The 23,657-nt window shown below is 46.2% G+C and overlaps 1 protein-coding gene across 2 annotated transcripts; it reads left to right on the top strand.

The window, feature by feature from the left end:
- The first annotated feature begins 1,708 nt into the window (after positions 1-1,708).
- On the top strand, positions 1,709-22,736 carry PTGR1 (prostaglandin reductase 1). 2 transcript variants are annotated; one of them, XM_072842340.1, is made up of 11 exons: positions 1,709-2,038; positions 3,393-3,472; positions 4,736-4,851; positions 6,384-6,429; positions 7,465-7,521; positions 8,100-8,267; positions 10,996-11,113; positions 11,824-11,979; positions 14,709-14,817; positions 18,052-18,170; positions 22,539-22,736. In XM_072842340.1, exons 3-11 carry the CDS (start codon positions 4,746-4,748, stop codon positions 22,647-22,649), a joined length of 990 nt encoding a protein of 329 aa, XP_072698441.1. In that variant the 5' UTR covers positions 1,709-2,038; positions 3,393-3,472; positions 4,736-4,745; the 3' UTR covers positions 22,650-22,736. The 2 variants fall into 2 exon arrangements, with proteins under 2 accessions (XP_072698441.1, XP_072698442.1); XM_072842341.1 differs by lacking the exons at positions 1,709-2,038; positions 3,393-3,472 and adding an exon at positions 3,124-3,363.
- Positions 22,737-23,657: the final 921 nt, after the last annotated feature.

Here is a 23,657-nt window from a genome sequence, read left to right as displayed (position 1 = left end):
TAATCATTCTCTCTCCAAATGTAGTGTCTTACAGGTAGGAAAGGATTTTTTTCAATTATGAGAGTAATATTACTATCCAGTTTTATAATTCTTTCACAAGCATTATCTCGCCAGACCAATGCAATGGAAGCTGTAGAAAAGAAACGGAAGACAGATCTGTCTACTTTTAAAGTGCATTGCCAAAAAAAACAAAACAAAAATAATAAAGTGCATTGCCATACAAAAGTTTCAGAGGTAATTTCCACCAAACAGATAATAGTGACTTTTGCTTTTTACACCATACACATCTGTATTACCTGAATATTTGACGAGATACATTCCCTTACTACTTGCATGATTGTACTGCGTCAAGTGAAGTGTTCCCTTAGCTCGCTAGACCAGAGCTCTTTGAAACCTAAGGTCGGAGCACTGAATCGAGTAAGATTTCGTCTTAGAGCAAAGCAAAGGAAAATCTTCTTTCTTCCTTGATCCTTTAATTCATATTCTAACCAACTCTGTGTGATGATGCAATAGTCAAGATTGAGCTTTATCACCATGACTGCTCATTTTAGTCATTAAGCTGAGTCACAGTGATGCCTGGGAAAGAGATCCTGGTTGACCCAGAGTGGTTAGCTTTTTTTTTTTTTTAAGGTTTTGTTTATTTATTAGAGAGAGAGTGCATGGGCAGAGAAGAGAGAGAAAGAGAGAGCATGAGCAGAGGCGAGGGGTAGAGGGGGAGAGAAAAGCAGGCTCCCCACCTTGCAGGGAGTCCCAGGACCCTGAGATCATGACCTGAGTGGAAGGCAGACACTTAACCTACTGAGCCACCCCGGTGCCCCTGGAGTGGTCACATCTTATCCTGTACCTTCCATTTGAGATAAGTGAGTGGCTCATGTGACTGGAAAGTCCAGAAGTAGGATGGGCTTCAGGGTGTGCCTGAATCATGATTTGGCATATTTCATCCTTACACACTACTTTCTGTGGTATCAGCAGAATCCTAAGGCTTGCTTCCCTCCTGGTGAGGCAATGGCTGCAGAAGCTCTACTAACCTAAGGGAAAGAAAAATAACCATGTTACAAAATTCCTAGCAAGAGTCTTCTTCCTCTCATTGGTTGAAATGTCTCTAAACCAACCTCAGACCACTTGCAGGTCTCTTATTTTTTAAGCCAATAGGAGTCATCTGTAACTTGCAAAACAACAATAACAAATTTTCTAAATAATTCAGGCAGGTGCAAGGGTGCAAATATGAATAAAGTCGGATCTCATCCCTTGGGGGGCATACATTCATTTGCACTGATCAGAGGAGCAAAAAGTGAATACGACAATAACAAGTTCTGATGTTGGCTTTGGGTAACAGAAACGCACAGAGATTAATGGCAGGAATGTAAATTGCTGCTATATTTTTGGAAAACAATGTGGTAATATACTAGGCTTATTAGCCCCAGGCTGGAATGGAGCTCAGTGCAAAGTCGCCTTGAGATTCTTTCTCTCCCTCCCTCTGCCCTTCATCTCTCTCTCTCTCTCTCTCTCTCTCTCTAACAAATTAATAAAAAGTAGAAAGCTCCGCACTGTGACCCTGTGTTTTCTCCTCCCGGCCTGAGCAGGGAAGTCGTGGCTGGTTCTCCCGCACAGCAGCTTTGCCCCGGGGTCCCAGTTAGGAAGCTGGTGCAGGTACAGCTCCACCGGGTGGGGCTCCGGTGGAGGCCTGTGCTCTGGGACGCACCCCCTCCACACACACACACACACACACACACACACACACACACACACACACAGCGATTTACCCGCCCGGGAGGAGCAGCACCGCCCCCGGGAGGCCCCACCCCCGGGGCGGCCACAAGTCCAGGCGGTGGGCGCCGGGCTGCAGAGCCCCGACCTCCTGCCGGGTCTCGGACGCGGAGCTGCGGACTCCGGGGTACACGGCCCCGCCCCGCTATTTTTCTCGCCGTTTCCAGAGCTGCGGACGGTTCGCGCGTCGCTCCGCCGCTGCTTCCGCTAGTGACTGGCGAGTCCTGCGCTGCGAGCAGAGTGGAGCGAGGCCCTGCGTGTTCCCGGAGAGGTGAGACGCGCTGCACCGACGGACGGACGGACGGACGGACGGACGGACCGACGGGCCTGCCTGCGAGCCGGGGGCGGCGGCGGCCCGGGAACCTCGGCGCCTGCGGAGCGGGGACGCGAGGAAGGAGGAGGGTGGGGTCGGAATTCGGTTAGCGGGCACGATGGGGGCAGGGCGGGGCGGGGGGGAGGGCACGGGTGGGTGCAAGGCAGGGGACCCGGGGGGGCATGGACGCGTGCGGGGTGGGGAGGCCCGGGGGACGGGCACGGATGGGTGCGGGGCGGGGGGCGCGCACGGACGGGGGCGGGGCGGGGGGTGCCCGGGGGGAGGGCAGGGGTGGGTGCGGGGTGGGGGGACCCCGGGGAACGGGCACGGGTGGGTGCGGGGCGGGGGGCGCGCACGGACGGGGGCGGGGCGGGGGGTACCCGGGGGGAGGGCAGGGGTGGGTGCGGGGTGGGGGGGGCCCGGGGGCGGGCACGGACGGGTGCGGGGGTGGTCCCGGGGGCCCTGCGCCCCGACCCCCTGGGCTGGCGGGTGGGGCTCTCCCCGAACTTGGTCCGCTCCGGGGGCTCCCAGACCCGCAGCGAGGCCACCCGTCCGCGGGGGCTGCCTCTGCGGGAAAGGAGGCAAGTGGAAGAGCCGGGCTGCGGCCCCGCGCCCCCCCCCCGCGACCGCCCCGCAACACAAAGGCCCGGGCGCCGCCCCCGCCCCCACGGGGGTCGCGCCTCGGTGCGTGTCGGACCCAAAGACACAACCAAGCCAACGAATAGGAAAAGGAAGTTTCACTTGCAAGAGTAAAGGAGAACAGCAGGGCTACTTCGCCAAGTCGTGTCACCCCGAAAAACAAAGTTGGGGAGGTTCTAAGCCAAGGGTGCCTGCGTATTCATGCGGGGACTGGGCGAAAAAGAAAGTTCCGGGGACGCCCGGGGGGCTCAGGTGGCCCAGGGCGTGACCCCAGGGTCTGGGCATCGAGTCCCGCGTCGGGCTCCCTGCAGGGGGCCTGCTCCTCCCTCGGCCTGTGTCTCCGCCTCTTGCTCTCTCTCTGTTTCTCATGAATAAATAAATAAAATCTTAGAAAAAAAAAAAAAAGAAAGAAAGAAAGTTCCGTGTGGGGCGGGGGCGAAGGCGCCCTAGGTGGGCGGAGCCCGGGTCCTGGGGGATGGAGGCCTCGGGGTGACCAGTCTGCGGGGGTCCAGGGCCCCGGTGCCCGCCCGCGAGCGGCGGAGGTCAGCCTTCGCTTTGAAACAGCGAGGTTGGGAAGCAAAGGAGTCCGATCACCGATTCGTGGCCTCTGATTTGCTTGGGCTGTGCCCAGGCCAGGCAAAGACGTGAGTTCTTGCATTCCCTTTCTTTCCAGAAAATCCTGAACGACGGAGGTTTCTTGCATTCCCTTGTAAATCTAACACCTCCTAGGAAGCTCTTGCGGCGGAGGGCTGGGTAAGTAGAGGCAGCAGGGCAAGGTGCCAAGCATAGCCGAAGGCCTAGAATGAACTTCTCTCCTGTGGCGGGAAAGCTGTGTCCGGTTTCCTTTTCCGGGGACCCCCCTCCCTCTTTGCTGCTTACACTGCCAGCGAGCAGGCCTGGGGGGGCGGGGAGGCGCAGGTGCTGCGGGGCAGGTGGGTCCCAGCAAAGTGTCCTGCTCGCCCAGCTCAGGGCGGCCTGAATCATCTTTTGGTTTCCTGCGGAGGCAAGTTTAAACCCTGGATTTCCTTTTTGGTGCCAAAGTAAACTCGCCCCCGGGCGGAGCAGCAGCGCCCCGCGGTGGTGTTCGGGAGGATCAGACTGTCTGGCGGCCTTAGAAACTTGCTCCATCCATCTCACGGGGGAGCATGGACCTCTCTTAGGTTCTTTGTGTTTGAGTCTCAGGATTTGTTTTATGTGAGGTGAGGAACAGAACATTTGCACACCAGGTAGTTGTCCAGGGCCCTCGTGAAACCCAAGAGGTGGCTGGGAAGAACTTTTCTTTTCTTTTCTTTTTTCTTTTCTTTTCTTTTCTTCTTTCTTTCTTTTTCTTTCTTTCTTCATGAGAGACACAGAGAGAGAGAGAGAGGCAGAGACACAGGCAGAGGGAGAAGCAGGCTCCCTGTGGAGAGCCTGATGTGGGTGGGACCTGACCCCAGGACCCTGGGATCACCACCTGAGCCAAAGACAGAGGCTCAACCACTGAGCCATCAGGCATCCTGGCTGGGAAGAATTTCTGTGTTGGTTAACATTTTTCCTTGGAAATTTCTGGGGAAGCCTCGGTTTCCTCATTTGTACCCTGGCAATGATAAGAATGCCTATCTTAAAGGGAGTTTATGAAGATAAAATGAGATGATGACTGTGAAGCTTAGCACAGGAATAGAAATGCAATAAATACTTAATAAATGTGGTTGGTGTTAAGTGATAATGAAGAGAAGTAGATGATGAGTAGACCCTGCCATCTGGCTTCAAGGCCGTGGCTAGGAAGTCCTAATAATCCAGTCACATCAGGCAGCCCAAGTGACTCAGCAGTTTAGCACCGCCTTCGGCCCAGGGCATGATCCTGGAGACCCAGGATCGAGTCCCATGTCAGGCTCCCTGCATGGAGCCTGCTTCTCCCTTTGCCTCTCTCTCTCTCTCTCTCTCTACCCTCTGTGTCTCTCATGAATAAATAAATAAAGTCTTAAAAAAAAATGCAGTCACATCGTGGCAGTTGACTACATGCTTACTGTGTTCCAGGAACTTCAAGATGGTTCATGCTAAGAGCTGGACTCTGAAGAAGCACTTTGAAGGCAGCCCTACTCATAGTAACTTTGAGTTAAAGACGGTTGAACTCCCGTCCTTAAAAAATGGAGGTAAGTCATAAGATTTGAGCTGGAAAAGACTTTCAGTTAGCCTTTGCTGCATAACAAACTACCTCAAAATTTAGTGACATCAGGATATCTAATCTCAGGATGGACCTCACTTCTCTGTCTGGTGCTTAGCAAGCTTTCTGTAGAGATGCGGGCCTCAGTCCTGCTAGTTTCTAGTAGGCTGTGAGCTCTTTGTCTTCACAGTGTTGGCAAGTACCTTTCAAGCCTCTCCTTATACCATGTTCGCTAATACGCGAAGCACGTCGCACAGCCAAGTCCCGATTCAAGGAGTGACACATAGACTTCTTGATGGGAGGAGTGGCGAGGAGGCCCCACACAGCGATTGGAGCAATTTTGCACTCTATCACAGAGACTTTTCAAGGTTTTCTGGGTGAAGCCTTGAGGTCATGTGGGAGGATCCCTCTGATTTCCTTCATCAATGAAAAGGTACATTGTTCATGACTTTGAGCAGACCTTGGGGAGGATTTCCTCTCGGTCCTGGCAAGCCTGATGATTGGGTGAGCGAGTGGGGTAAGCAGGGCCTAGCAGCCATGTGCAGAGCTCAGACTTATCCTATGCACAGACAGGAGAGAAAAACTCTCCTCCTTCATTGAGGAGTCTCCCATCCCATTGGGGGAAGTGGAAGGACAAGGCAAAGGGGAGAGAAACAGCAGCACACTCTGTAACGTGTTTGGAGATTAGCCTTGTAGAGAGACAGCAAGGGGTGTTTGCAGGCAGGTAGGCAGGCTTTGAGGAAGGCGCACACAATCAAATAGCACGCCAAAGTTCAGTCCCATCTAAGTTGGGATAGATGGCCAGGACTCAGATTCAGAATTCCAGAGAATGTGCATGAGGGTCACTCCAGCAAAATGTATATTCTTTAATCCTAATGGGGGCTGTCAGTGAAACCTCATAGGAGCGCTGCAACCTAGTGCAAATGATAATGAAGAGAAGTTCATGATGAGTAGACCCTGCCATCTGGCTTCAAGGCCGAGGCTAGGAAGTCATAATAATCCAGTCACGTCATGGCAGTTGACTACATGCTTACTGTGTAAGCATGCAGGTTCCTTAACCTAAGCCTGAATAAAACAAAACTATAATAGCTGGGAATCTCCTGGAAAATAACCCATGTAAAGCATGGAGTGAGTGCTAAGTAAATAATAGGATGATGATAATGATCTGGGCTGGCACCCTCTCGTCTCTTCAACAGCAAGCACAGATGGAAGAAGGGCAACCCTGCAGCGGAAGGATGATCTGTGTTTATTTAGAATGCCAAAGTCAAGGAAGGCATCAAGCCTTGAGTCTCTCTCTCTCTCTCTTTTTTTTTTTAAGATTTTATTTATTTATTCATGAGAGACACACACAGAGAGACAGAGACACAGGCAGAGGGAGAAGCAGGCTCCCCACAAGGAGCCCCATGTGGGACTTGATCCCAGGACCACGACCCGAGCCAAAGGCAGACGCTCAACCACTGAGCCACCCAGGTGCCCTGAGCCTTGAGTTGCTAATTGCCTGTGGAATGCTTTATTTTATAGAGGTCCTGCTGGAAGCTTTGTTCCTTACCGTGGATCCTTACATGAGGTATGATTTTTCCTCCTAAAAATTCATGTGTTGTGTTTTGGACCCTGTTTTGAAATAGTCCATCTTTTAAAATATCCAACTGATTGTCATTTCCCCCTGTTGCCCCAGTATGATTCAACGATAAGATTCATGGATGCTCATCTTTGCCAGCAAAAAGATGTCTTTTTGGGATTTTATGGAGGCTCATCACATAGGCATGGTTGGTTAAATCATTGACCATTGGCAACTGAGTAAGCCTCCAGCCCTTCCCTACTTCCCGGAGGTCTGGGGAGGGGGCAGTGAGAATTACAGCCCCTCTAATCCGGAGTTCGAGTTGGCTTCTGGCAACCAGCCCCCCTCCTTAGGGGCTTCGCAAAAGTCACCTCGTTAACATAAAAAAAGATAACTTTATCAACCTCATCACTTAGGAAATCCCAGGAGTTTTAGGAGCTTTCTGCCAAAAATAAGATATAGACAGACTATATTAATTCTTATTCTAAATCACAGTATCTCCAGGATCACGCCCTGGGCTGAAGGCGGCGCTAAACCGCTGAGCCACCCAGGCTGCCCTGGGTTATGTTTTAAAAGTTATTGGTAGAAACTCATCCATAGTGGAGCATGATGGTAAGATTCTCATGTTCCTTTCACTGGAAAATGCTCTCAGAATGCCGCTTTGGGGTGACAGAGCAGAACTACCACTAACAGCTCTCCTCCTGCATTTCACCAGGTTTTATTGCCTTCACGTCTCAGCACACACTTTCTTGTTGATTTTTCATGTGGCCTGAACTCAAGATGGTTTTCTCCAGATGCTCTTTTATTTTTTTAAAGAGAGAGAGAACACGCGCAAGAGTGGGAGGTGGGGAGGGAGCAGAGGGAGAAGGAGAGAATCCAAAGCAGGCTCCACAGTCAGCATGGAGCCCTAGGCCATGCTCGATCTCACGACCCCCAGATCCTGACCCCAGCCAGAATCAAGTGGGACACGCAACCGTCTGAACCACCCAGTCGCCCCTCCCCAGATGCTCTATGTATTAAGAATTTTTTTTTTTTTTTTTGCAGAGTGGCAGCCAAAAGATTGAAGGAGGGTGACATGATGATGGGGCAGCAAGTGGCCAGGTATTTGTGTGTCTCAGTGCTTGAAAAATATGTCTGTCCTCTATCTCCTGCTGGGGTCTCTGTCTATGACTCCTACAGTTTCTTTCTTTCTTTTTTTCTTTTTTAAAGATTTTATTTAGACAGCCCGGGTGGCTCAGCGGTTGAGTGTTTCCCTTCAGCCCAGGGCATGATCCTGGAGACCCAGGATGGAGTCCTGCATCGGGCTCCCTGCATGGAGCCTGCTTCTCCCTCTGCCTGTATCTCTGCCTCTCTCTCTCACTGTGTCTCTCATGAATAAATAAATAACATCTTTAAATTTATTTATTTATTTATTTATTCATGAGATACACAGAGAGACACAGGCAGAGGGAGAAGCAGGATTCCCGCGGGGAGTCCGATACGGGACTCGATCCCAGGACTCTGGGATCACACCCTGAACTGAAGGCAGATGCTCAACCACTGAGCCACTCAGGCTTCCCAGACCCCTATAGTTTCTTCAGCCCATGGGGTTCACTTCAGTCCCTTTTAGGAACACCAACCATGTAGCATCACATCCCTTGAAAGAGGTTTCCCATGTCTTAATGTGCTTTATCTTTCAGAGTTGTGGAAAGTAAAAACTCAGCCTTCCCAGCAGGAACTGTGGTAGTGGCTTCTTCAGGCTGGACATCGCACTCTATTTCTGATGGGAAAGATCTGGAAAAGCTGCCTGCAGAGTGGCCAGACACCGTACCAGTGTCTTTGGCTTTGGGAACAATTGGCATGACAGGGTGAGTTTCATGGGTGTATATTTCATTTGTTTAAATACCTGACATTCTGGTTTTCCAAAATAGTTTGTCCAGAATATGGTCAACAAGAAGAGACTTGAGTCATTCTAGGCTCAGGGACTGGTTAGAGTAGATGATAGGACCAAGAAGGGAAGAAGATGGGCTAGAGTTAGCCTTGGACTGAAGGAGAGAGAAGGAAAATGAGGCTAGAGACCCTCTGGTCCAGAGAGGAGCAGTGAGGAGCAGCAAGGGGCATGATCCTTCTCTAGCAGCTGGCAAATGGTAACACAGGGGAACCAACTCCTTCTGTCCCTGGAAGCATCTTGGCTTCATTCTTCACTCATCTCTGCCTCCATTTCAGAGTTTAAAGAGGGGAAAGGAATTCATTCTGGCTTGGCTTTTCTATACTGTCTCATTCCCCACATTTCCTTACGCACATCTGAATTTCCTGAGGTATAAAGGGATCTGAAGTTTAAATAACTGAAACGAGTCATAAATATGGTTTTGAACAGTCACTTAGCTTGACACAGACTTGAACTACTCAGGAGTTCCTTGGCCTTATCCCTCAAGAAGACTCCTGATCAGTTCATCCTGTCACAGCTGCACTTAGGACCTCAAGTTTCCTCTTATGGCCTGGAGAAGCAAGGTCAATTGAATTCTTTTTGTTGGAGTTTCCCCCCAAAAAAACGTTTTTAGCCTGGAATTCATGAATTTCCTTTCTTTCTCTAAGTTGTATGATCTTTTCCTTCCTTCTTCCCTTCTTCCCTCTCTCACTGTTTCCCTCATTCCCTCCCTCCCTCCCTTCCTTTTTCAACCTTCAGAGGACTTCTAAAGAATGAAATGGAAATTCATACCCCAAACGATCAGCCTCTAGCCAAACCAGTCCCTGACACCCCAAATTCATATTGCACTCAGAATATGATTTCCTCAGAACTGCTGTGGCCAAGAGACAATATTGTGAGATTGGAGGATGCTCAATACTTCTTACTTTAATAAGCGGGTCTTCAACAGAATTATAGTGGTTCTGGGTCCTGCCTGCCTGCCTTGTACCCTCTACTAGTGAGCTCTTCCTCCCACCGTATTATCCCATCCGTCTTTCTCTCTAAAGTGGGCCAGTAAAAATAAAATAAAAAATAAAATAAAAAAAATAAAGTGGGCCAGGTGGAGGAATGCAGGGGTGAAGGGAGACATGAGAAAACCTTGAAGCCAGTCTCCCATGACTTCGTTGGGGAGAGAGTAATCTGTAAAGTAGTAGGAGGTTTGAATCCTAAACAGAGCATAATTTATTCCTTTGCGTGTGTGTCTCATTCACCTGTTCCAAGCCCCTGAGGACTGCACTTTTACTCCAAACAATCACCTTTATTCCGGCGGTTCTCACTGATGGGGGAGGAGGAGTTATGCCTTGTTTCTCACCTCCTATGACACACCGCCCATTTCTTGAGCATGCCTGCCATTATGGACTACTTACCAGTGGGATGAGTCAACGCCTCAAGAACACTGGAACTTCTGCTGTAGACTATAAAAGAAATTGAACTCTGAAACCTAGGATGTCTTATAGCTGTCCGGGTTCCAGAGATTTAACATTCCCCCCGAAGGTTACATTATTTCCTTCATTGGACCCCTGTGAAGCTGGAGGGGTTCATGTGTTTTGCTCTCCAACAAAGCAATTTTGTTATTTAAACCCCCCTCAGGGATCCCTGGATGGCTCAGCAGTTAAGCGCCTGCCTTTGGCCCAGGGTGTGATCCTGGAGTCCCGGGATCGAATCCCACATCGGGCTCCCGGCAGGGAGCCTGCTCCTCCCTCTGCTTGTGTCTCTGCCTCTCTCTCTCTGTCTCTCATGAATAAATAAATAAAATCAATAATAATAATAATAATAATAATAATAATAATAAGTCCCCCTCAGACCAAAGTGTGCCTTTACTTTTTCCTCTAAGATTTCTTTACTGTTGGCTTTTCCACCTTACCTCCTTTCCATTTTTAGAAGGATGTGATATTTCGGAAAGGCCTTGTGTATCCTAGGTCAACATGTCTAATTAAAGGCTGGTTTTAGAATGTTCTAGGACAGAGATTGGGGTTGGGAGGGCCGTCATGGGTGGAATGTCACAATCAGAAATCCGCCTTCTCCTTCTCGTCTGAGGTTATGCAAACTTGCCTGGCACCGTCTGGCTTCAGCATTCATTAAGGCAATGGTTCTCAGTTGCTTACATTCATAAGAATCACCTCATCATATAACGTTCAGGTCTTCACGTCCCAGAATTTCTGAATCAGTGGGTCTGAGGTGGGGCCTGGGAATTTAAATTTTAATAAAACTCCAAGTGATTCTGAGGCAGGTGGTGCTCCATCCAACTTTCGAAAAACACTGTGGGAATATTAGCTTTGGGGTCCTCAGAAAAAAGTGCACATTTCTGTGCCTTTCGCTGCCTCACCTTCAATGTCCAACTCTAATGGGTCCCCAGACATACTCAAAAGCAGATGTATAGTTTCTGTCTCATATAGAAATAATTTTACATGAACTTGTCTGAAATTTTGCAAGCGGCTTGGCAATTGCCATAGTGGATATAGATTTCACTGACTCAGACTCGGGGTGCAAAGACATAACTTAACATTTTTCTACTACTCATCCTATCTCAAGGCTGCACCTTGGCTTGTGTAGTAAAACAGAGCCTCAGTTAATGAGTTATAGGGGAAAGCAACAAATCTATCCACGTATCTTCAATTCTCTTCCCTCAGACTAACAGCCTACTTTGGCCTCCTTGACATCTGTGGTGTGAAGGGTGGAGAAACAGTGATGGTTAATGCAGCAGCAGGGGCAGTGGGCTCTGTGGTGGGGCAGATTGCTAAGCTCAAGGTAAGTGTCTTCTTCTGGTACCAAACATTGACTCAATACCCAGGGTGTGCACGGGGAATACAACAGTGAGCACAGCAGACCTTCCCTAGTGTCAGGGAGTTTAGTTTGGTGGGTCTTGTTTAGAAGTCAAAGATACATTGACAATATAAGAGAGATTTCTGAAGAGTCACTCTCATTGTACCAATACAGTCTCTAGTCTCATCCTGAAAGTGATTTTCGGAATGCTCTCTAGTTCCTGATTAGACAGGACCAAGTCCAATACTTTAGCCCAAATCGAATAATAAGGGGACAGTCACCGGGAGAGCTGACAAGAGGGCTGAGATTCCCAGAGCTGGGACCAAATTATAGTCTAAAGGACCACTGTCCCAAAAGATAGCATGCAAGTCACTGCAAGAGAAGCCCCAAAATAAACAAGAGAGTCAAATAAATAGATTGTCAAGCCAACAAGTTAAAACGAACAGCAAAGCACATAACCATAGACTGGGATCTATTGGTTGGTCAGAGGCGAGCTGAAGCTACAGTTGGGTATAAGCTGATTCAGGGACTAATTTCACCTAAGGGCCTATTGGCCCATTATGATATCTTCATAGATGTGGCTCAGCACGTAAGAGGGTGTTCCTGGGGAAGCTGACCATACTAGACTGGGAAGGGGGGAGGTTGGTCCATGCTTTTGGCTTATAAATGGTTTCCATTTTTTCCTCCCCATTTAGGGCTGCAAAGTTGTTGGAGCAGCAGGGTCTGACGAAAAGGTTGCCTACCTTAAAAAGCTTGGATATGATGTTGCCTTTAACTACAAAACCATAAAGTCTTTGGAAGAAACTTTGAAAAAAGCCTCTCCTGATGGTTATGATTGTTACTTTGATAATGTGAGTGCAAATTGGGCTTAATATCTTATTTACTAACAAAGTACTATACAAGAGAATATGGTTCTAGAGTTTCCACCTAAAATATATGAAGAAAGTATGGGTGTCTTTTTTTTTTTAATTTTTATTTATTTATGATAGTCACATACAGAGAGAGAGAGAGGCAGAGACACAGGCAGAGGGAGAAGCAGGCTCCATGCACCAGGAGCCCGACGTGGGATTCGATCCCGGGTCTCCAGGATCGCGCCCTGGGCCAAAGGCAGGCGCCAAACCGCTGCGCCACCCAGGGATCCCAAAAGTATGGGTGTCTTTAAAAAAAAACAGCTTTATTGAGATATAACTCGCCCATTTTTAAAGGTTTGAATTTAGTGGTTTTTTAGTATATTCATAGAATTATACAACCATCACCTCAATCAATTTTAGGATATTTTCATTATTCCCCCCTGAAAAATCCTGTACTCATTATAGTGACTCCTCATTTCCCCCAAAGAGTGGTCTTTTGTGACTGGCTTCTTACACTATACATGTTTTCAGGTTCATCCGTGTGGTAATGTGTATCAGTGCTTCATTCCTTTTTGTGGCCAGGATATATTCCATTGTATGGATATACTACGTTTTGTTTATCCACCCATGAATTGATGAGCATCTGAGTAATTTTCACTTTTTGGCTCTTATACATAATGTTACGATGAGCATGCACGATCAAGTTTTTGTGTGAACGTATGTTTTCATTTTTCTTAGGTATAAACCTGTAAGTGGAATTGTTGGGTCACGTGGTAACTCCATATTTAACATTTTGAGGAACTGACAAAAATTTTTGCAAAATGGTTGCACTATTTTACATTCTCACCAGCAATATATGATGGTTCCAATGTCCCTACATCCTCACCAACACTTACTATCTCTCATTTTTATTGTGGCTATCCTCGTAGGTTTGAGGTAGTATTTCACTGTGGTTTTGATCTTTATTTCCCTAATTGTTCAAGATATTGGACATCTTTTTGTGTACTTATGGCCATTTGTATATTTTTTGAGAAATGTCTTCAAATCTTTTGCCCATTTTTTCAATTGGCTTATTGAGTTTTAAGAGTTCTTCGTGGGATCCCTGGGTGGTGCAGCGGTTTGGCGCCTGCCTTTGGCCCAGGGCGCAATCTTGGAGACCCAGGATCGAATCCCACGTCGGGCTCCTGGTGCATGGAGCCTGCTTCTCCCTCTGCCTATGTCTCTGCCTCTCTCTCTCTCTCTCTCTCTCTCTGTGACTATCATAAATAAATAAAAATTTAAAAAAAAATCTTAAAAAAAAAAAAAGAGTTCTTCGTAAAGGTTCTGAGAAGTCCCTTATCACATATACTCAATTCTCAATATTCCTGGTAGTTTTTTTTTGTTTTTTTGTTTTGTTTTGTTTTGTTTGTTTGTTTGTTTGTTTTTTATCAAGTCCCACAAACCCGGAGCCATTGCTTCTAGGGAAAGTATGTACAAATACATACATGTTTCACCTTGATTACAATCTTAAATCCTAAAAACAACTCTTCCTACAGCTTCTATTTTCTTCATTTTTCAAAAGAGAAAGGAGTTCAGAAGTGGAAAGAAGCTTGCCCGAGGCTTACCCAGAAACCCATTCTTCCAGAGTTGGGATTCACACCCCATCCAACCAGCCCCAGAGCTGGAGCTTTTTGAACTACTCTGCACTGCCCCCTATTGCCTTCCCTCCCTGGTAATCCCTCCCGAGAGCTGAAAAAAGAAAACAGAGCATTGGCCTTTTTTTGACCTTAGCTGGGAACTTTGTGTCTCTTTCACTGCCTCTAGGCATGTCTCCAAATGGACAGGCAAGCTTGTGTTGATTTTGGGGTTATAAATAAATGTTAGCAAGTAAGTAGTCCCATTCTCAAATATGGAATACACTAATAAGGAGGATTGACTCTATGTGGTTTGCAATTCTTTTGTGAGTTGCCTTTCACTTTCTTTTTTTTTCTTTCATTTTCTAGATAGTGAAAGAAAAGTATCCTTTGAAGCACAAAAGCTTTAAATTTTAATGAAGCCCAGTTTTTTTCTCCTGTTGTTGCTTAGGCTTTTGGTGTCCTGTCTAAGAAGGCCTTGCCTTCTCCAAGGTCACAAAGATTTACTCCTATGTTTTCTTCTAAGAGTTGTATGGTTTTAACTCTTAAACGTAGGCCCATGATGCATTTATTTTAATTTTTGTGTATTGTGTACGAAGGGGTCCAATTTCATTCTTTTCCATATTCAGTTATTCTGCACCATTTGTTGAAAGACTATTTTTTCCTCTTATTGCATTGTTTTGGCACTCTTGTCAAAAATCAATTGACCATAAAGTAACAGTTTATTTCTGGACTCTCAACTCAGTTCTACGGATCTATATTTCTATTCCCACACTTTCTTAATACAGCTTTGTAGTAAGTTTTGAAATTGGAAAATGTGAGTCTTCCAACTTTGTTCTTGATGTGGCTTTTGAGTATTTATTCCATGCTTTTAGGTAGGAGCAATGAGATTATTGAATTGATCAGAGTATGTTCCTACCGTCAAAGAGAAATCCCAGCCTCTCCTATCTTTTTCCAACTGCAATTTTCTGCACTGCTGTGCTAATTCAATTAGGTGTTTTTTTACTTCTAAAATAAATTTTATGAAATGATGGTTGTGACTTACTGATACTTCTGAATCTTCTAGTGCTTAGATTACTTAAAGTCAGTGATTTTTTTTTCTTCCTCTCTGTTTAGGTAGGTGGAGAGTTTTCAAACATTGTTATTCCCCAGATGAAGAAGTTTGGAAGAATTGCTATTTGTGGGGCCATCTCGACATATAATAGTACTCGCCCACTTCCCCCAGGTAATGAGCTCATGCACATGAGCTTTCACAGATGTAGAAAGACTAGACAAGGAGAAGATTTACAGACATGGCATAGGCCAGTGACTATCAAAATGTTAAGACTTCCTGATAATTCTTGATGAAATCGTCTTTATTAAACTAAAAATATGTAGTTTCATATATTTGTACTAAATAGCTTATATTACATTTTTTGATATATAAAAATAACAATCTGAAAACAGACAAATGTTGATAATTTTAAAAGTTTTCATTTTTTACCTGTTGTTTTGGGTGAAGGTGTGAAAAGACAGTCATGATCTGATGTAGAAACAGAACACCTTGGTCTGGCTGGTGCAATATTAGGGTTCTTTAAGATATTGAAGACAGGGCAGCCCGGGTGGCTCAGCGGTTTAGTGCTGCCTTCAGACTGCCCTCTCCTCTCTCCCATCTCCACAGAGGTCCAAAAGCAGTGTCAGCTAAAGAGCTATATTCCTTGAGTCCTAGTTCTCTGAGAGATGTTGTACAGGTCTCTTATTATATGGATGGGAGATGAATGGCCAAGAGGACCAGGGGCTCTTTAAGTCCTATTCACCAGAGTCTCAAAGTCAGGTCTTCTGAACTCTTCATACTGAGTCCTTCTCTATTACTACAATTTTTTAAAAGATTTTTATTTTATTTTATTTGAGAGAGAGAGAGGGAGGGAGGGAGCTGGTGTGGCAAGGGGGAGGGCAGTGGCCAGGCTAGAGAATCTCCAGCAAACTCAGTGCCAAGTGCTTGGGGTCCAATCCCACGACCCTGAGATCAAGACCTGAGTGGCAACCAAGAGTGGGTCACTCAATCCACTGAGGCACCCAGGCACCCCTCCACAATTCTGTGCTGTTGATGAGATACAGATTTACCTGTGGTCCAAAAAAAGGAGGAAAACAGAGCAAAAAGGAATTTTGGAGCGTGTCATCGGGATCTGGGATGATAACCATAAATAAATTGGGTATTCGTTCTGTGATAGGCTTCACTCATGCGAATGAAACCCTACAGCCCTGCTAGTTAACGACCCACAACTGCATTCAGACAAGTGAGCAAGAGTGGAAGGAGCTGGGAAAGGACAGCTTGTGGATTCCCTCTTGGTTGTGAAAAATCAAAGACACTAACTTCTCTAAGAAGAAGACTCCAGGTGCAGTTGGCAGTCTTATTGTTAGGGACTTTTTTTTCCCCTATATTTTTCTAACTGATGCTAAGCTAGAATCATGGGAAATCTGCTGCCTGCCCACTTGAGCAAAGCTCCAGGATGCATTTTCTTGACCATAGTCCAATTAGGTACAGCCAAATATTTTGGGTCCAGTAACTTGATCTAGTCTTTTTAGCAATTAGAGTTTGGAAGTTCAGCTGCTCAGATAGGTCTTTGGGGCATCAGCTGGCCTTGTCCATCCGTTTTAGATGAGATCCTGCGCTGCCTCTGATCTCCAGAAATTCTAACATATTACATTGTTAGGATAGCCCAGGGGGTAATTAATTATTTCCCTGGCTTTAATGCCACATTAAAAGGCCACATTCTTTTTTTCTCTTTGATTGATGGGTTTTAGCCTTTTTTAATATTTAAATTCAGTTAATTAACATATAGTATATTATTAGTTTCAGAGGTGGAGTTCAGTGATTCATCGGTCTTATATAACACCCAGGGCTCATTCCATCATGTGCTCTCCCTAAAGCTCATCACCCAGCCCATCCACCCAGCCTCCTCCTCCCCAGCACCCCTCAATGTGTTTCCTATGATTAAGAGTCTCTCATGGTTTGTCTCTCTCTCTCTGATTTTGTCTTGTTTTACTTTTTCCCTCCCTTCCTCTCTGCTAAAATGTCACTTTCTCGTTGCTCCCAATAAAGAAACCATATTCCCATCAGGATGGATAAGCCCAGAAATAGTATTTCATCCTCTTCCAAGATGAGGAAATGAGGCTTCCAGTCCTTAGCCCCAGAAGAAGTACGGTTGGCGTGGATCTTCTGAAGAAGCACTCCTTCTGCAAGAGCAACCTAGCATTTGGACGTGCCGCTCTCTTGTGTCGCCCTCACGACTCACTCACAGGGTAGCCTGGTGCTTCTTCCAGGCTGGTGGTTCCCAAAGTGTGGGCCCAGGACCAGCAACGTCACCATCTCCTGAAAACTTGTTAGAAATACAGATTCTTGGGATCTACTCCATATCCACAATCAGAAATTTCAGGGGAGGGCCAGAGACCTCTTTCCAGAAGCCCTCTGTGTGATTCCCATGCACACCACGTTGTGAGCCTCCTGTTTGCTCTACTCTTGGTATCTCAGAACGGCTAGGGCACGGGTGGTTAGAATTGCTGAGCCCCTTCACCTCTTCTTTCTTGGCTCTTAGGCCACAGTGGACACTAGATTTTTTTTATATCTGCTTTGAGAAGAGAACAGGAGATAGGTCTATGCCATAGGACAACAGTAAGCCATAAAAGAAGAACACACTGAGCATCGGGAATATCAGGGTATTTAGGCTTGAGTCACACATTTTCACAGGTTCTCCTTTGGGGCCTCCTTCTGTCCTGCAGAACTGTTTGGGAAGTTTTCGGTGGGCCTTGCTCCTGGCATGTGAAGGCTGGACGTTCCCCGTGTAAGGACTCTGAGTGTGTGTCAGTCACAAGTTAGCTCAGCTTTACGGCTCTACAACAACACAGATTTATTGTCCTATAGTTCTGGAGATCAAAAGTCTAAAATGGTCAGCAGGGCTGAATTCTTTCTGAAGGCTCAGAGGAGAAGCTGTTTCCTTGCTTTTTCCAGCTTCCAGAGGTTGCCTTTATTTCCTGGGTCATGGTCCCTTCCTCCATCTTCAAAACCAGCAACACAGAATCTTCCAGTGTCTCTCTCTCTTTCACTCTGATCTGTGTTTCCATCATCCGTATTTTTTCCTACTTCTGACTTTTCTGCATCCCTTACAAGGACCCTTGTGATTATATTGTGCTCCTCTGGATAATACAAAATCGTCTCTTCATCTACAGGCTCTTGACTTGATCATACCTGCAAAGTCCCTTTTGCCATGTAAGGAAAGGCATTCACAGGTTCTGGAGCGAGGATACGGCCGTCTTTGGGGACCATTACTTTGCCTACCACAGAGGCCCCTGTGTCTGATCCACAGGGATCAGAAAAGAGTGGAGAAATCTAGGAGAACAGTGACGTGATTTGTACTGCTTGTGTTTTCACCAGGGCCACCTTCCTGGACCCTGTCATCTAAATGTGTCCTCCTGTTCACAGGCCCACCCCCGGAGAATATTATCTATCAGCAGCTCCGCATGGAAGGGTTCATCGTTAATCGCTGGCAAGGAGATGTCCGCCAGAAGGCTCTGAAAGACTTGCTGACATGGGTCATAGAGGTAACGGGCTCCAGAGCCACTGTCTTGGTTGTACACTAGATCTCATTCCCTTTCTTTTTTTTTTTTTTTTCTCTCTCATTCCCTTTCTACACAATAGGTTCCATCTCCACCGCGGACACAAGTCTCTCGGTTTCCCCCTTTATTTTTTTTTCTAAGATTATTTTTTTTAAAAGATTTTATTTATTTATTCATGAGAGACATGCTCAGAGAGAGAGAGGCAGAGACACAGGCAGAGGGAGAAGCAGGCTCCATGCAGGGAGCCCGACGTGGGACTCGATCCCAGGTCTCCAGGATCACGCCCTGGGCTGAAGGCAGCGCTAAACCACTGAGCCACCCGGGCTTCCTGGTTTCCCCCTTTAGAACAAAATCCCAGAGTGTTGTTCACACTCACTGTCTGCAGTTCCTCTCTTTCCATTCTTTCTTAAACCCACATAATCAGGCTTTTACACTCTTGCCATTCCACCAAAATTGCTTTTGTCAACATTGACGGTGTCCTCACACTGTGAACTGCAGCGGTCAGTTCTTAGCATCACTTGGCTGTGGGGACTGCTTGACAGAGGTGATCCCGCTCTCCTTGGGCACTTTCTTCCCCTGGCTCTTGGTTTTCCTCATAGATTCGTCCTCCCCAGAGGACCTCCTCCTCTGTTAGCTTCTTTTCTTCTCTCCAAATTAATAGTAGAGTGTCCCAAGGGCTGGGACTGGGCTTCTTTTCTTCTCTACCCACAGTCTGCCCATCCCTCACTTAGCTCAGCCAGGCTCTTGGCTTTAAATATCATCAGTGTGCTGACAGCTTCTAAATGTCTGTCTCCAGCCTGGATCTCTCCCCTGGGCTATCAGCCGCTCAACAGCTGCACTTGAATGTGTAAGACACATCTTCCACTCAATACGTCAAAAACTAAATATGTCTTGATCTTTCCTGCCAGAGCCATTCCATATACAGACCTCACCATCTCAGTTACGGCAATTCTATCCTCCTAGTTGCTCAATCCAAAAACCTTGAAATCATCTTTGATTCTTTTCTTTCTCTCATGCCCACATCTCATCTGTTGGGAAATTCTGGGTGGCTCAACCTTCAAGCTACCCGCAGGATTTGACCAGCTCTCCCACGTCCCCTGCTGCTGCCCTGGCCCAGGCCGCCATCTGCTCTGGCCTGGATGTTACAAGAGCCTCTGTCTGACCTCCCGACTCTGCCCCAGCAGCTGCCAGGGTGATCTTTTAAAGCATAAATCAAGCCCTGTCATTCTTAGGCTCCAAACCCTGAAAAGTGCTCCATTTCACTTAGAATCAAACCTACAGGGCTGTACAGGATGTGACCTCTGTTACCTCTCTGATTTCATTTCTTAGTGTTCATCCCCTCGCTCGCTCTGCCCAACCCCTCCCCACTGCCCTCTGTCCCTCTAACTGCTTCCTTAATTTGATCATTTCCCTCAGGTCTTTGCTAAAAACTACCTTCTTAATGAGGCAACTTTTAAAATGGTCCGATTTTATTTTATTTATTTGTTTTTTAAAAGATTTTACCTATTTATTCATGAGAGACACAGAGAGAGAGAGAGAGAGGCAGAGACACAGGCAGAGGGAGAAGCAGGCTCCATGCAGAGAGCCTGACGTGGGACTCGATCCTGGGTCCCCAGGATCAGGCCCTGGGCTGAAGGCAGGCACTAAGCACTGAACCACCCGTGCTGAAAAATGGCATTTATTTATTTATTTATTTATTTATTTATTTATTTATTTATTTATTTATGGCCCTATTTTAAATTGAAATCCTCTCTCATTTTTTTTTTTAAGATTTAAAATTTTATTTTTTTGAGAGCACGCGCACATGAGTGTGTGTGCGTGTGAGTGTGCGTGCATGCGAGCCGGGAGAGGCAGAGGGGGAGGGACAAGCAGACTCCCGCTCAGGCAGGAGCCCATTGAGGGACAGGATCCCAGGATCCTAAGATCACAACCCCAAGATCATGACCTGAGTGGAAACCAAGAGTCAGATGCTTAACCAGCTGCGCCCCCCGGGCATCCCTGCAATCTCCCTTCATTCTTGATCCTCCTTAGCTTACTTTTACCCTTAGCAATTATCGTCTTTTAGCATGACACATACTATAATTCACTTATATTTATTGCCCATCTCCCTCTTGTGAGAATGTAACCTCCACGAAGGCAGTAACACTCGTGCATTTTGTTTTCTTTTTTTTCTTTTTTTTTTTAAGATTTTATTCATTTACTCATGAGAGACACAGAGAGAGAGGCAGAGACACAGGCAGAGGGAGAAGCAGGCTCCACGCAGGGAGCCTGAAGTGGGACTCGATCCCAGGACTCCAGGATCACACCCTGGGCCAAAGGCAGGTGCTAAACCGCTGAGCCACCCAGGGATCTCCCTCGTGCATTTTGTTTTCTGACGTACCGCAGCATCCAGAATAGTGTCTGGTTCAGGTGTCAACACTAGACGAGGGATCCCTGGGTGGCGCAGCGGTTTGGCGCCTGCCTTTGGCCCAGGGCGCGATCCTGGAGACCCGGGATCGAATCCCACATCGGGCTCCCGGTGCATGGAGCCTGCTTCTCCCTCTGCCTATGTCTCTGCCTCTCTCTCTCTCTCTCTGTGACTATCATAAATAAATAAAAATTAAAAAAAAAAAAAACACTAGACGAGTATTGTTGAATAAATGTTGGAGGAGCATCTTTGTGCCGCAGCTCTTCCAGGTCCAAGATCGGTGTCTTCTTGTAGCCATGGCTTCAGAGCCACAGGAAGACGCCCATCCCCTTGTCCTGTGCTGTGATATACTCTCCCAGAACTCTGAATAACCAAGGGGCATTACTCTAGTTTTAGAGGGGAAAGGTGGTATTACACCTCTAAACTCCTGGCTGTGTCATCGTTTCCCAATTCACAGAAATAGATTGCTCCCCCGGCAGCCACTGGAGATTGGTGTTTTTCCCAGGCTAATGCTTGGAGTGCTGAGCTGGGCTCTTTCCAGGAAGCTGAGAAGAGCTGAATGATTTTTAAGTCCCCAGTGTGGAGCCTCTTTGTCCCTCTTGGTGAAATCTGATCTAGCCCTCCCATGATCACAGCTGATGACAAGAAGCCACCGTGCTGGTGTTCCTAATGCCTCCTAACAGAGTGGGCCAATGGTAGTTTTGTTTTCAGTAACTAGTGACTTGGCCTAATTTCTCTCCCATCTACTTATTTTTTTTTCTCATCTCCTCCCCTTCTGAAAAATATACTTTTCTTTTAGAACAGTTTTAAGGAAAAAAATAACAAAATTAGTACAAAGACTTTCCACATGCCCTGTGTTCTGTACCTTAATCTACTGTATTATTAACGCTCTACTTTTAACTTTTAAACTTTCAGTTATAGCTTTTAACTCCTTTCCAGGTTCTTTGCCTCCTTTATTTTACTTTTTTTAAGATTTTATTTATATATTCATGAGAGGCACAGAGAGAGAGGCAGAGACACAGGCAGAGGGAGAAGCAGGCTCCATGCAGGGAGCCCCATGTGGGACTCTGTCCCGGGACCCAAGGATCATGACCTGAGGCAAAGGCAGATGCTCAACCACTGAGCCACCCAAGGCCCCTCTTTGCCTCTTTAGAACAGGAATGAGCTGGCGCTTTCTAGTCAAGAGTTCAAATCCCTGCCCTCCATACATATTAATTAGTGGAGTGACCCCAGGCCAATAGCACCTCCATAAATCCATCACGAGGGGTAGGCCATCACTGGAATACATTAGGAAAGTAAGTGATATCGGCTAACTCCAGTCTCCACATAAGATCCCTTAAAAAACAAAACAAAAACCCTTGAAAACATAAATTAGTCCCACTTAGTAGACTGTCTTGTAGTAGAAAGGAAAATGAAAAACCGTCACTAAATGAACCCTTCCCTCCCACACTCCAAAGTGAATGTTCAACATATATTGAAAGAATCTGGGCTTGACGGGAGGACAGATTATTAGACTGCCATGGTATTTACATTTGCTGAACAGGCTCTTCCTCTTCAGGGGTCAAAGAGGTAAGGATGCTATGTCCTGAAGCTACTGGAAGAATTAAAGCAGATAATCCCCTGGAATGGGGGCCCCTTTCTCCATCTTCCACATCTTCTGAGATCACTGCATTATTAAAATTTTCCATGTAATTTACTTAGAAATTGCTTAATCATTTCCTGGGACATTCTTATTATACTGTGACCTAACGCCTATTATTAAATTGTTCGGTGTACTCTGTGGATCACGCCCCCAGACTGACTCTAAGGTCACGGAGGACAGGGCCTCCATCTTAGATTTCCAACCTGCCTGCGGTGTAAACCAGTAAGTGTGTTGCTATGATGGGAAGAGTGTATCAGTTAGAATATGAAATTAATCTGTGATATTTGTTGTTGTTTTGATACAGGGTAAAATCCAGTACCACGAATACATCATTGAAGGATTTGAAAACATGCCGGCTGCATTTATGGGAATGCTGAAAGGAGATAATTTGGGAAAAACAATAGTGAAAGCATGAAAAAAATGACACATGGAATCTAGAAATCATTTGGATGATGACTTAATTTCTTTTTAACCATTTAATAAAAAATGTATACTACCTTCATTATCTAAGAAATAGTCATTGTAATGAGTTTGATCTACCTTATGAAACACATTTAAGTGGAATGTAATTAGAACAGGGGTGAAAATTACGTAGTGAGCAACAGCCAGTCACCTCACTCCCTGCTATGCTCCTTGTGGGTTATGGTACAAAATAATGGTTTAGCGTAAAAAGTTAACTGCTTCTGTGACTTTAGAGTTCTGATTTTTTTTTCTTTTTCTGATCTGTAAAGTGAGGATAGTAACATCTGCTCTATATACGTATTATAATTTACTTCAAATACCAGCATGGGTGTGCCTGGGGGACTGACATTAAGTGTCCAACTCTTGACTCCCACTGAGGTCATGATCTCAGGGTTGTAGGAGCCCCATGTCAGGGTCCACGCTCAGCAGGGAGTCTGCTTGAGGATTCTCTCTCCCTCTGCCCTTTCCACCTCACTGCACAAGCTCTCAAAAAAATAAAAAATAAAAAAAATGGGCAGCCCTGGTGGCCCAGTGGTTTGGCGCTGCCTTTAGCCCCGGGTGTGATCCTGGAGACCCGGGATCGAGTCCCACGTTGGGCTCCCTGCATGGAGCCTGCTTCTCCCTCTGCCTCTCTCTCTTTCTCTCTCTGTCATGAATAAATAAATAAAATTTAAAAATAGGTTTTAAAAAATAAAAAAATAATAAATAATAAAATAAATAATAAATCTTCAAGACAAAACAAAACACCAGCATAATGCCTGGCCTGTATTAGGTACACAGTATTAGCCACCTCCCTGCAGAAATCACTGAATTTGAAGCCATCAGGTTACCACCCAATTGCTTATTACAGGAGAAGAAATAAACATTGCTAATGTGTGGGGGTCTCAGGGCAGCCCACATTGCTCCTCCGCAGTGGAGTCTAACATGACAGACCAAGGAAGGGACACAAAAGCTACAAAAA

Source organism: Canis lupus, chromosome 10, assembly GCF_048164855.1.
Source record: "Canis lupus baileyi chromosome 10, mCanLup2.hap1, whole genome shotgun sequence".
NCBI lineage: Eukaryota > Metazoa > Chordata > Mammalia > Carnivora > Canidae > Canis > Canis lupus.
The sequence above is the reverse complement of the archived record's forward strand: the minus strand, read 5'-3'. Positions and strand labels throughout refer to the sequence as shown.